The sequence below is a fragment of the Rhea pennata genome, chromosome 15, assembly GCF_028389875.1.
Source record: "Rhea pennata isolate bPtePen1 chromosome 15, bPtePen1.pri, whole genome shotgun sequence".
Classification (NCBI taxonomy): Eukaryota; Metazoa; Chordata; class Aves; order Rheiformes; family Rheidae; genus Rhea; species Rhea pennata.
In genome coordinates, this window is record NC_084677.1 from 16,329,539 (window position 1) to 16,342,538 (window position 13,000).

The 13,000-nt window shown below is 66.7% G+C and overlaps 1 protein-coding gene across 2 annotated transcripts in view; it reads left to right on the plus strand.

The window, feature by feature from the left end:
• Positions 1-3,433: 3,433 nt before the first annotated feature.
• The window catches only part of MPRIP (myosin phosphatase Rho interacting protein), a 94,252-nt gene continuing 84,685 nt past the window's right edge, over positions 3,434-13,000 (plus strand). For both annotated transcript variants that reach the window (XM_062587939.1, XM_062587938.1), the window contains exon 1: positions 3,434-3,594. In XM_062587939.1, coding sequence (XP_062443923.1) covers positions 3,475-3,594 — 120 coding nt within the window. In that variant the 5' untranslated portion in view covers positions 3,434-3,474. The remainder of the gene's footprint in view (positions 3,595-13,000) is intronic.

Here is a 13,000-nt window from a genome sequence, read left to right on the forward strand (position 1 = left end):
GTGCTTCCCTCGCCGCGCCGGTGCCGGTGCCGGCGTCGGTGCCGCTCGCCCTCCGCTCCCCCCGGCCGCCCAGGGCCCAGCGCTGCCGGCCGGAGCCGGCCCGCCCGGGGATCCCTAGGGAAAGCCACGTCAGGCCACGCAGCAGCCACCCTTTCTGGTGCATTTCCGCCGCGGTTCGTTAACTCCCGGCCGCTTCTGCCCCTTTCCTGCCGCCGGGAGGTGGGCGCGCGGCGGCGGCTCGGCTCGCGCCGCGGCGTTTGCGGGGGGTTTTTCTGCAGCAGCGGCGGAGAGGGAAGGGAAGAAGCGATGCTGGTTACTCTCTGTGAACGCCAGCGGGGCAGCGGCGGGGTTTTCTCCGTTGCCGCCGGGCCCCTCGCCCGGCGAAGCGCGGCCGGGAGAAACCCGGCGCCGGCAGCCGCTCGGCCCCCGCGGCCCCCGGGGGCGATGCGGGCGTGCAGAGGGGCTCGCAGCACGGTTAAAACCTCGCTGCGGGGCTCCGGGGTGGGGGGAGATGGGGGGGGTTAACCTGCCTCCCGCCCCCCCCCCCCCGGCCCCGGCACGCGGCTATCGCCTCGGGGTGCTCCCGGCCATGCGGGGCTCTCCCCAGGAGGTGGCACCCTCGGCCAGCCCAGCCTGGGTGCTGGGTGCTGGGTGCTCAGCCCCACGCCGGACACCCTGCCTAACCCCCCCCCCCCGTTAATCTTTATGGAAAGAAAGAAAAAAACAGGGAAATTCCGGAGGGCGGCCGGTACCCCGAGGGGCCGAGCCCGGGAACGGCGGCCCCGGGCGCGCTGCGGGCGGGAGGGACGTTCGGGATCTCGGGAGCCGAAAAACGAGAAGCTAAAAGCGTGACTGAGGCCGTTAGCTCGGAGCCGTGGACGGCAGCTCCCGCCAAGCGCAGCGGCTTGGCTTTCCGGCGCGGCTCCGGGCTCGCCGATAAAGCTAATCGTGCCGCTGCCTCGTAATGGCCTTCTCCAAAGTGTCTAATTTGCAGCCACGTGATGTTTCCATTTGGGAAACCGGCATTACCCGGAGCCTCCGGAGCACGCGTCCGACGGGCCGGCGGCTCCCGGCGGCGGCGTTTTGCACGGGCCGGTGGGGTTTTGTTTTTTAATGGGGGGGGCAGCGGGGCGCGGGTGACCCGGCGAAGCGGCGGGAGCCGGGCGCGCGGGGCCGGCGCAGCTGCGGTTTCCCCGCGGCAAGGCCCGAGGGTGGGAAGCGGCCCACTGCTTTAAACGTCCTCGCCGGGGAGGGGGGAAAAAAACCGCCCCGGAGCAGCTCCGCGCCGCCCCCAGCCCAGGGCCGCCGTCGCCTCCCGCTTCCCGCGTGCTCCCGATCCGGCTGCTTGGCGTTAAAATCCTTATTCCTTCCGCGCCGGGCTCCGGCGGGCGGCCCGCGGCGCTGCGCTCTGCCCACCCGCCGCGTGGGTCCCGTGGGTCGCCGTGGGGCCCCCACCGCGGCTGAACACCGCCCGACGGGTTTCCGGAGAGGCTCGTCCCGCTCGGCCAGATTTTTTTTTTTTTTTTTTTTTTTTGGCGAGGTCGGAGTCGTGTCCCCCCCCCGGCACCGGCCGCTTCCCGCCGGGTCTCAGCCCGGCTCTGCGCGAAGCTGCTTCCCCGCGCGGGGAGCCGCGGCCTCGGCAGCCTGCGGGGCACCGGGGCGCGGGGAAAGGTGGGAAAATCCCCGGAGCAGGCGCAACCCAGGCCGGCGCGGGAGCGCGCGCACGAGAGAGATGATTAAAGCGGCCTTTGACGAAGCAAAAATTAATAAGCAAAGAGCAATCGCGAGAGCGGGGAGACGGCGCGGCGAGGCCGGGGCCCCACATCAAAGGGGCCGGGCGGCGCGGGGACGGCGGCGGCGGCGCCTCGGCCGCCGGCCGGTTTTTCCAGCTCCGCGCCGGGCGAGGAAGGTCCGCGCGGCTTTTCCCAACAGCAGCGCCCGGGCCTGGCGCCGGCGGGACGCGCGAGGCCGCCGCCGGGCCAGGGGGCTTTTCGGAGCAGCCGCCTCCCGCCGGCGCCCTGCTCGCTGCCCCCCAACTCGCCAGCCTGCGCCCGCCGCCGGCTGGATCCCACCCCCCCCCCCGCCGCCGCCGGCGCTGCGCGTTGTGCCGGCTCGGTGAGTTAAACCGGCGCGGCCGGAGGGGCCGCGGGACCCCCCCCCCCCCGGGGGAGCCGCCGCCCCGCCGCCGCCCCGTCCGCGGTGGTTTCCGCTGGACGAACACCCCCCCCGCTTTGGGGGTGAATGGGGGGGGGGCGTTTGCGCTGGCTGGCTGCCCTAGGGAGACGGGGTGGCTGCGCCCCAGGGTGCCCCCCCCCCCCGCGTGGGGGTGCAACCCCTGCACATTGCACCGTTCCCCCCCCGCCAGGAAAGGAGGGTCCGGAGCTGTGCACGGCGCTGCACGGCGCGAAGGGGCCAATGCGCGATGCGGGGGGGTGGGCCGTGCGTGGCGCGGGGGGGCTGTGCGTGGGGGGGGGGGTGCATGGCAGGGAGGTCAGCGTGTGGCACAGGGGGCCATGCGCGGTGCATGGGGGGGAGTCAGTGGAGGGGGGGGGGATGCACACGGCAGGGGAGGGTCCGTGCATGATGGTGGGGGGCACGCAAGGCGTGCGGAGGTGGGGGGGGTCAGCGCATGATAAGGGCATCTATGCATGGGGGGGGGGGTCAGGTCAGTGCGGGAGGGTCGGGGGTGTCCGCCCACTCCGCAGTGCACGGTGAAGGGGTGCACGCACGGGCGGGGGGGGGGGGCCGTGCGTGGGCGGCAGTGCGTGGGGAGCGGGTCCCGCGCGAGGGGCGGGGCCCGTGCACGCCGCGGGGGGGCGGCTCAGCGCCCGCGCCTCCCTTCCCCCCCCCCCCCGCCCCGCCCCGCCCGGGGGGGCCGAGCTGGCGCGAGCCCCGCCCCCGAGCTGTCAGCGCGCCGCCCCTCCCCCCGCGGCGCCATTGGCCAGGGCCATCTTTTGTTAGCTGCGGAGAGCCGCTTCCATTGGCTGGCGGCGACGTCCGTCATGCCCGGCGGCACCGCCCTCCCCCCCTCCCCCCCCCGCTCTCCCCTTTTCCGCCTGGATCCGCGAGCTGGAAACTTTGCGTTGATCGCAGCGGGCAGCGGCGGGGCTGCAGCGCCGAGCACCGCGCACCGCGCACCGCGCAGCGCCGCGCCGGGCCTGCCGCGCCGAGCACCGCCGGGCGGGGAGGTGGGGGGGGGGGCTTGCACCCTGCGCGCTTCTCCGCGCCATGCGCGGCCGCTGAGTTGCAGCCAGGGCGGCCGCGTTGCAATTAATTTCCGCTCCCCCCCCCTTTTTTTTTAAATTAATTTATTGTTATTTTTGAATTATAATTATTTTGCGCCGCCGCCGGCGCGTTGCGGAGGCCGCGGGCCCTGCGCGCTGAGGGCGGGCGCGGGGCGGCGATGGGCGCGGCGGCGGCGGGCGGGCGCTCGGCGGGGCGCTGAGCGGGCGCGCAGCGGGCGCGGGGCGCGCCATGGCCGCCAAGGACAACCCCTGCAGGAAGTTCCAGGCCAACATCTTCAACAAGAGCAAGTGCCAGAACTGCTTCAAGCCCCGCGAGTCCCACCTGCTCAACGACGAGGACCTCAACCAGGTGGGTCCTTCCCCACCAAAAACTCTGCCTGGGCCCCTCCGAAATGCTGCCCCCTCCCCTCCCTGCCCGGCCCTGGGCCCCCTTGGGGTGCCTGCTGGCCCCATGGGTAGTGCGGGCTCCCATGGGTGCCTGCTGGCCCCGTGGATAGCATGGGGTCCCTTGGGGCATCCAGCAGCCCCATGGGTGCCTGCTGACTCCATGGATAGCGTGGAGTCCCATGGGGCGCCCCGCCGTCCCGTGGGTGCCTGCTGACCCTATGGATAGTGTGTGGTTCCGTGGGGTGTCCAGCAGTCCCGTGGGTGCCTGCTGGCCTTTGGATAGCGTTGGGGCCCATGGGGTATCCAGCGGTCCCATCGGTGCCTGCTGAACCCCCGGATGGCATGGGGTCCCACGGGGTGTCTGGCAGTCCCGTGGGTGCCTGCTGGCCTTTGGATAGCCTAGGGCTCCATGGCTATGCCGTGCATGCCTGCTGGTCTTATGGGTAGCATGAGGTCTTGTGGGGTGTCCAGTGGCCCCACGGGTGCCTGCTGGCCCCATGGATAGCGTAGTGTCCCATGGAGTGTCCAGTGGTCCCATGGAGTGTCTAGGAGGCTAGCAGGCAGCCATGGATAGTGTGGCGTCCTGTGGAGTGTCCAGTTAGTCCACTGGGTGCCTGCTGGCCCTATGGGTTGTGTGTGGTTGCATGGGGTGTCCAGCTGTTCCATAGGTGCCTGCTGGCCCTGTGGATAGCCTGAGGTCCCATGGGTGTCCACTGACTCCATGGATAGTGGGGTTTCTTTGCATAGCCTGGAGTCTGTTGCATAGCGTGGGGTCCCGTGGGTGCTTGCTGGCCCCATGGATAATGCAGGGCCCTGTGGGTGCCCTCAGGCCCCACTGGGTGTCCAGTGGCTCCAAGGATACTTGTGGATCCCATGGGGCAGCTGGTGTCCCCATGGATAACCAGTGGCCCCATGGGATGTGCAGTGGCCTTTTGGGTGCCCACTGTCCCCACAGGGCACCCGGCGTCCCCATGGGTGCCCATCACCCAGCAGTCCGTAGGCCCCATCTCAGTGGCTCATCCCACCAGGAGGACCTGGAACTTCAACCCTTTCCCAAGGCAGTTTGGGGACCAGCACTCGCCTCTGGGGTGGATCCAGCACGTTCGGGGTGCAACGTGGGGCTGGGGCAGCTGCCGGCCCCAAAGGGGAAGGGCCCCAGTGGAGGGAGGTGCTGAAAGTCCCGGGAAGAGCTTGGCTCCCCCCAAAAACCCCAGATCCCCCTGGAGAGGGCCCAGCTCCCATGCTCTCCCTGCAGCTCCCCGGATTTCCCAGGGCTGGAGTCAGGGAAACGGGGAAAGGCGACTGCCGCCCTTCTCGGGCCCCAAACCTGGGGGTCTAGGCCCTGCTGGGGCCAGGCCTTCCTCCTCCTCTTCCTCCCAGCCCTTCCCCAAGCCAGGGAGACTGCGAACGCAGCTGGGAAATGCGCTCCGTGCTGTTGAATTTATTTTTTTTTAATTTATTTTTATTTTTTTGGGGGTGGTCTGCCAGCGCCGCGCTCCCTCCTCCCGCACCTTTCCGCGCCGGGTCTGACATCTCCGCTTACAATCCTATTATGGAAATGAGATCAGACATATTGCTGCGCTCGTTTGGGGGGGGGGGGGAACATAACGAAATCTGAAGGCTAATATGGAAAAAATGTAACTGGAAAAAAAAATGGCTTGGTGTGTGCGGGGAGGGGAGGGGAGGGCAGGGGGAGTGTCAGCGCGCAGCGCCCAGACAAAGGAGCCATCCCGAAATCCCGAAGGATGTTCGGGAAGGAGCCCCCGGCCCCGGCCTTTCCCGCGGCCCCGGCGATGCCCTGCGCGGGAATTTGCTGCTCCGCCGGCGCCTCCCGGCCGCGTTCCCCGCCGGAGGTGGGGGGGGGGGGGGGGAAGAGTCGAGCCGTGGGCATGCCGTGTCCCTCCGCGGTGCCCGGCTGTCCGTCCGGCTGTCCGTCCGTCCCTGGCGCCGGGTTTTGTCCGCCCAGAGAGAAGCCCCCGTTGGTTTTGTTCCCCCCCCCCCGCTCCCCCTTCCTGGAGGGGACTCGGGGGACGGATCCGGGCACCGCGTGCGGTTCGTTGGCCGACGAACCGGGCCGTCCCGGTGGGGAAAACGGCGCCCTCGGCTCCGTGTTTCCGACCGGGTCGAAGGAATCTCGCTTTAAAGATAAGATGGTGGCTTTCCGCGAGGATGTAATAAATACGTGGATAAACGTCTGCATCCTGCCGTGCTTCCTCGCGGAGCTCCCCCCGAGCCCTCCTCCCGCCGGAGGAGCCCCTTGGACGGGCACGACCGGCCCGGTGCGGCAAACTTTGTTTTCCCACATTCCTGCCATACGTTGCCTCCTAATTAATATTACTCGTTGGAGGAGGAAGCTCCGCTCTGGAAAGCGGAGCCGGGCCGTTGGGGGGGGGGGGGAGCGTGTATGTATGTGCGTATACGCCCTGGAATAATGGTTTGCTCAACGTATCTTCTCTTAATTTTACTTTTTTAAGACTCGGGGGGGGGGGGGGGGGGGGCAGCAAGCAGCGCGGTCCGTCCTGCTCGGCGCAGGACGGCTCTCACCGTCAGGCTAGGAAGGTCCTTTGGAGTCGTCGGACCTTTCTGCTGGCCTTGCAGGAACGGTGAAGATACTTAGTGCTTTGGCACTGGCGGGTTTTTTTGTTTGTGTTTTTTCTGGGGGGGATTTTTGGGGATTTTTATTGCATGCCAGTACCCCGGCGCAGGTAGCCGGTTGCGGCTCCCGGCGGTTGCGGCGGGTCCCGTCCTCGCTCGGGAGCCTTGCGGAGAGCGGGGCCGAGGGAGGGAGGGCGACGCCAGCCCCAAACCTGGGGATTAGAGAACCGGAGCGCTCTAATAATAATCGGACTTGGCGCTTCCAACTTCAAAGAGCTGCGCGGACGCTAAGTCCCTAATCCTGGGAGCGCTCCGTTCACGAGTTGTTTTTGCGCGCCGTGCCCGCTCCTGCCTTCGGGATAACCTGCAGCTGCAGCCCCGGAGCCCCTGGAAGCATCGCCGGCAGCGCGATCCCGCATTCCCGTTGTACCGGCGGGTCCCGGACGGACAAAACGCCGTCGATCGCTGAGCTGGCGACGCCGCTGCAGGACCGGGAACTGCTCAGAGCTCCCCTTGGTGCTGCCCCTTTCCCAGCAGGGAATTCCCTTTTTTCCTGGCAAAACAGCCCTGGATCGGCACCACCCTGTCGGAGAGCACCTGGATCCACGTAACCTTCTGCAGAGCTCCTGCGGGAATCGGCTTTCCCTGCCGGGGAAGGCTCCCAGGGATCCTGCTTCTCTTTTCCGGGAAGATCCCGGCGGCAAGCGCGGCTGAGCCTTTCCAGCGAGAGCATCTTCCGGAGGGAGCCGGCCCGGGACGTGTCCGGGGGTCCGCACCGGCCGGCCGGGACCGAGCCGTGCTTGAATGGCCGTGCCTCTGGCTTGCAAGGAAAAGGACCCCCGACACGTGTCCCCCCGGACAGAAACACACTGGGAATTAACCTCAAAATTACGCGTGGCCTGAATTGGAAGAAATGCAGAGTGTAAAGCCGTCGCTTTTAATTTTCTCATGAGAGAAATGTGCTCTCCCAGGGCACGGGGACTGGCACGGATAGAGGAATTTGAGGATGTCTTTCCAGCTACCAGCGTCTTTTTTTTTTTTTTTTTTTTTTTTTTTTCCCAAGCGCTGTGACACGGATGCCCGAAGGACCACCCGGCTGGAAGGTGGTGCTTGCAGGCTTTTCCCACGGCTTTCTCCCGCCTTGGCCCGGGTCCGACCCCTGCCCGGCGGTGCAGAGGTTCATCCTTCGGACGCTATCGCTTTTTTGCCCGTTCCAGATGCCGAACGGGCCGTGCCGCCGCCTGCGGTGGCGGGAGCAAGCTCTGGGCAGGCTTCCGCCTCCCCCCCGTGCTCCTCAGAGGAGGAAAAACCCCCTCTTTCCTGGAAAGCAGCCCCTGCGTGCGTGCGCGCTCCGCTCCCCGGCTGCTTGTATCACGCTGCAAAAATCCGGCTGTAACGGACTAATTATTAGGACCAAACGGGGCAAGATCCTCTGCAAATGTCAAGCCCGCCTTCGTCGGCCGCTGCAGCGCGGAGGAATTCGGGAGCGCCGCCGGGGGTGGCCGGGATGCCCTTCGCCGCCTTCCGCGGGCATCCCGCCCTGGGAAAGCAGCAGCAGCAGCAGCAGCAGCCCCGGGGCCGAGCGGGCCGGTCCGGCCTCGTGGGGACCGACGGTTGCAAGCCACAAACGCCTCCGGCCAGTCAGCGCGCCGGCAGCCCCGGGCTCTTCCCGGAGGTCCTGCCTCCCCGTGTGAATTAGCCGGAGGGCGATGACCTCCGTGGATCCGCGGCGGCCGGGTCAGCTTCGCGGCGCTCCTCTGCCCCTGCGGCCCGAGGGAGAGGGCAGGGCGCTCTCTGCACGTGCAAACCCTGGCTGCGATTGAAGGTGGCGTTGAATGTTTGCCTGGCTTCTGGAGAACTGGCCCATTTACATGCCTTTTTTTTTTTTTTTTTTTTTTTTTTTTTGCATGGCGCCATACTTTATCTCCTCTGGCACCCGGGGAAGTGATAAATCCCCTTCTCCGGCACTCCGGAGAGGTGTTGTGGCTTTTCAGAGGCAGTGAGGAAGCTCCGTCGTGGGAGGTGGTTAGATACCCCTGCTTGCTGCGAGGCGTAGCCCGCGCTTTGGGGTTGCCGGGTCTGGTTTAGGAGGGGGCATCTGGGCTTGAAGGGCCCTTTCCTTCCCTCGCCCGGCTCCGTGTTGCAACCCTACGTGCAAACTGCTGCCGGTGTCTTCCAGCTCTTGCTGCGGCTGCCGAAGCGGAAGGCAGCGCTTGGGCCCTAGCACAGAGCTGCAAAGTGCCGGCTGGGGCTGGGGACGGCGCTCGGCTGTTTGCAGAAAGAGGCTCGATGTTTGCGTGGAAGCTGAATTCATCTTTCCCCTTCCTGTTCCTCCGGTCCCCAGCTTCGTCGGGGGCCGCCGGGAAAGCCGCGGCGCCGCGGGCTCCTCTGCGCCGGGGGCCCCGGCTCTGGTCCGCCCGGCCTGGTTCGGGCCGCTCTCGCGCGATGAAATGCGGCAGCGGTTCTAAGCGCGGCTGGCCGTCCCCAAGCTGTCCCCAGAGCCGCGTGCCGAGGTCGCTGGCCGGATGCCGCGGGTCTCCAGCGGTCCGTGCAGCATCCTCCTTGGGGCGTGCAAAATATTAAACAACGACCAGTACGTGTCTCTCGGCTCCGAGGAACCGTGCTCTGGCCTGAAAAGCTTGTCTGGGGTGGGAACGGGGTGTGATGCCCCCCTGCGTCACCTTCCCCGTTCCCGCTGTGCGACCGCCGCTCTCAAAACCTGGGAGCGGAGCGGAGCTGAAACCACCCAGGTTTCCGAGGTTGCCGTCGCGGCGTTTGCGGTGACTTTCCCCTTGAGCTGTGCCAGAAGCAGGGCTGCAGGGAGCCTCGAGTGCTCTGGGAATCGGCGCGCGGGAGGCGGCGGCCGGCCTGGCTCTGGGGCTGCGCTCTTGCCCGTCCCCTCTGGTGCGTATTGGGATTAAATCCACGAAGGTGGCAAGGGGTGAATTGCTGCGGGCTTCACCCGCCGCCGGAGCGGGGCCCCGGCGTTGCAGCAGGGCTTGCTCCCGTGCGGAGAGCTCTGCGTTCGGCATGGGCGGCAGAGGCTGGAGCTCAGCTGCAACAGTCCTTCCCCCCCCTCCCTTCCCGCTCACTTGCCAGGACCGAACAAAACAAGCCCTGCCTCCACCCGAGACAGGCTGATTACGTCTGCCAGCAGCCTAAACAGATTATCCCCTCCCGCCCCGCGCTCCGAGCCAGGAGTCTCTCCCAGCGATTGATTCGAACTTTCCCTCGGAGCGCGTCGCCGCGGGCTGGGACGGCTGCCGGAGCGCCCCTCGCCCGGACCTGCCGCCGTCGCGGTGGGCGTGCGGGTGCTGAGCCCCGGGCCGGGCTGGGCAGCGGGCGCTGGCTGCGGCCGGCCGAGGGAGAGCAGGCTCGCAGGAATTGCTCGCGCTGCCGTGCGGGCCCTGCTCGGGGGGGGGGGCTGTCTCCGAGCCGGCAGCTTTCCAAGCCCCATTATACGCCTGCCTGCAGCGGTCGAGGCCAGCTGGCTCTGCCATTTGGAGAAGGGACGGGGCTGGAGCCGCAGGCTGCGCGCCCGCCGCGCGTCTCGGCCGGGGAGGAGCCGCAGTAAGGAGCGCCGGCCGCGTCCGGGCTGGGAGCGCTCTGCCGATAACCTTATCTGGGTGCAGCGGGACAAGCAGCGCGCTGCTGTTCCACCTTGTGCAATTAGCTCCTGCGGACACCCCCCACCCCCCCGCCCTGGCAGATCGGCTGCTCCGCGACGCTGAGTGCCCCGAGTGCCCTGCACGGCTGGTTAGCTTGCGAGGGGGAGGGATGGGCGGGAGGTGCCACCTACAAACGCTCCAGGCACGAAAGCCTGCCAACGCTGCGTGCTGGCTGGTGTCGCAGCCCCCGGCTGGCCCCACGACCCAGCGCTCCGTATGCTGTCACACTCCTATGACCTGGCCGGTCCTGCCCGTCGGAGATGGGTGATGTTGCCTTCTGCGTGTCCTGCGGCGCTGAAGATGTGCTGCCAGGCCTGTGCAGATCTTGGGCCAGACTGCACCATTCTGGTCTCTAAGAAGTGCTGAGCAGCTCTGCATATCCTTCAAGCCCAGGTCCCCTTGGCTGCTCTGAGTTGCATTTCTGTGCTGGAAGAGCTGATTGCAGTGGGGTGGTTTGTGTCTGGGGCGAAAGAAATGCCTGGGCAGCATCAGTGTGGCAGCTTGACAGCTTTGTGTAAACCGAGCTGGGGCCACTTCCTTCTCTGCTTCCTCCCACCCGCCTTGCTCCAAGCGCTGGCCCGGGGCTCTGGGCTGGAGGCAGCGCCTTCCCTCTTGATGCAGCCCAGGCTTGTGGAGCCAAGAAAACAAAACCCCGTAGCTGGGGCAGAGCAGCGCTGGGGTCCAGAAGCCACATGATGGGGAGAGCAGGGCTCATGCTACCATCTCCCACCGTGGGATGAGTCGCTGCAGGAGACCGGGCAGAGCGTCCTGGCAGCCCCCGTGCCCCAGACCTGTCTGGGCAGCGGGGCGGGTCCCTGAAGCTAAGCAGGGTCTGCCTGGATCGGTGGCTGGATGGGAGACCTGGGCGTTGCCGCAGGTGCGACAGGAAGCAGAGCTGGTGACTCAGGAGCGTTTCTGCCTGAGTCAGCCTCCGCTCATCCCACCCAGGACGCCTGTGGGCTCTGCGGTGCCCATAAACGCGGCGTGCCGCAGCGGAGGTTTCTCTTTTGGGGCGGCGAGGTCGTGGCGGGTTTCTCCACCCGGGCGGCGAGGCTGCCGCTCCTCTCGGCCGAGGCGGCGACGTGCCGTCGGCATCGTGAACAGGAGCCCTGCAGGAGCGACCGGCTGTCCCCTTCCTGCCCGTGCCGGGAGGGTCGTCCCTCCCCGGAGGCGGCTGCGTTGCGCTGGCCGCGGCCTCCCCGGCCGCTCGGCGGCTGGTTCGTGGCTTTCCCTTCGGTCGGGGGCTGTTTGGGTGAAAGCAAAGCTGCCCGGCACCTGGGCATCGTGCCTGGCGACTCCCTGCAGCGACGCAGCCGGAGCCGCCCTTCCGGCGCCGCGCCAGCTCCCGGAGGCGGAGGGGGCCCGTAAACGGTCAAAGTCACCCCGGGAATCCCGGTGCTGCTTTAAAGTCATCGCTTAGTGCAACTGCTGCTCGGATCTGGTTGCACGGGGCAAGTCTTCTCGTGGAGCTCCGGGTTGGTGCCGGGGAGGTTGCGTTTCTCCTCCTTTTTCCTGGGCTTGGCGGCGGAAGCCGGCTCGGCGCAGGTCGACGCACGGCGCTCCGGCTTCCTTCGGGCGCTGCCGGGGAGCTGCCGGCTGCGGCGGGACCGAGCCGCCTGCGTCTGAAACCCCGACCGGCATGCAGGTGCGATGGGCTTTCCGGAGACGCTCCGCGCACGCCCCGGCTCGGGTCCTTCCGTCTGGGCTTGCGCCTCTCCGGGCGTTCGCTCCGTTTGAGGAGCTGCGCGCTTTGCTCGGGCTCCTAGCGGCGTTCGTGGGCGCGGGGCCGCCCGCGCCGGCTGCCTCCGACTCGTACCTTGCAGCTATTTTGGTTTAAACACGCGAATTTGGGTGCTTCCGCCGGTATGAGCAGAGCCCGCCGGTGCTTTTGTATGGCGCCGGCAGAGAGGCGATGCCAGCGACGGGTGACGGCCGCCTTCCCAGGATTTAAGGGATGCTAACAGCTTCTGGGGAGGAAAACCCTCCAAATCCCTGAAAATTATTATTATTTTTGTTTTGGTGAGGGGATGGCCAGAATTGGCTAGAGGGCAGAAAGCCAGGAGCCGGCTGGGACGGTGATGGTGGCTGGGGACAGGAGCAGGGGGGACGCTGGATACGGGGACTCCGGGGATTTGGGCTCTTTTGGGGGGAGGAGCCGTTTTGCACATGTGTGGGGCAGATTCCGGCCCGCTTCCGACAGCGCGAGCGGGAAAATCTCCAAATCGTGGCTGTCCCGCACCCCGCGGGATACTGGCAAAACGCCCCGATATACAGGAAAACCCAATAACGCTGGTGTGGGACCCTGCGGGGTGCCCCAAAGCCGGGGGGGGGGGGGGCTGTGGCAGGGGCGTGGGGGCGTGTTGGAAATTTAATGCCTGCTCCAGTTTCGGTGCTTTTGGCCTCCCATAAAGAGGGAAGGGCTTCCCAGCTGTCCGATCGTGTTTTTCCGGCTGACGGAGGAGCAGCACCTAGCCCCGCCGCGACGGCGTGCGGATGGCAGACGGTGCCTTTCCTTCCCCCCGCCCCGTCCGAAGCAGCTCCTCTAGTTTGTTTGCACTTTGCTTACTCAGTGCTTCGTGCATCTGACAGTTTGTGGTGCATAGGCAATTTCTTCTATTGTTTGCAGGGATTTTTCCAGAGGGGAAACTTTATTTTTTTTTTTTTTTTAATCATTACAAAACCACAGAAACTGGCAGGAGAAATCTAGGGGAGGTACTGAACTGGGAACAGCTTTAAGCTTCCAAAAAAAAAAAAAAGAAAAAGAAAAAGAAAAAAGCAACAAGATTAACCAAATAGTTTCAAGAGGAACTTGAAATGCGTGTCCTCCTCTTCGCTGCTGGGGCTGGGTGTAGGCACTCGCAGGACGTGCATCCCGGGCTCCCAATGTCTCCGGAGGCTGCGGGCTGCTGCAAACTGACCCAAAAGCGGCCGTGCAAAGGCGGGTCCCCGGAGAGGAGGTCCGGCCGCCCTCCGTGGCATCCGGCGGGGCTTAGCCGATGTTTTGCAGCAGCGGGAGCGGTGCCCTTGGGACGGCGCGGGGGCAGGCGTGCCCCGTGCCGCGGCGGCGTGGGAACGGCGGGCGCGCGGCTGCCCCGCTTCCCCGGG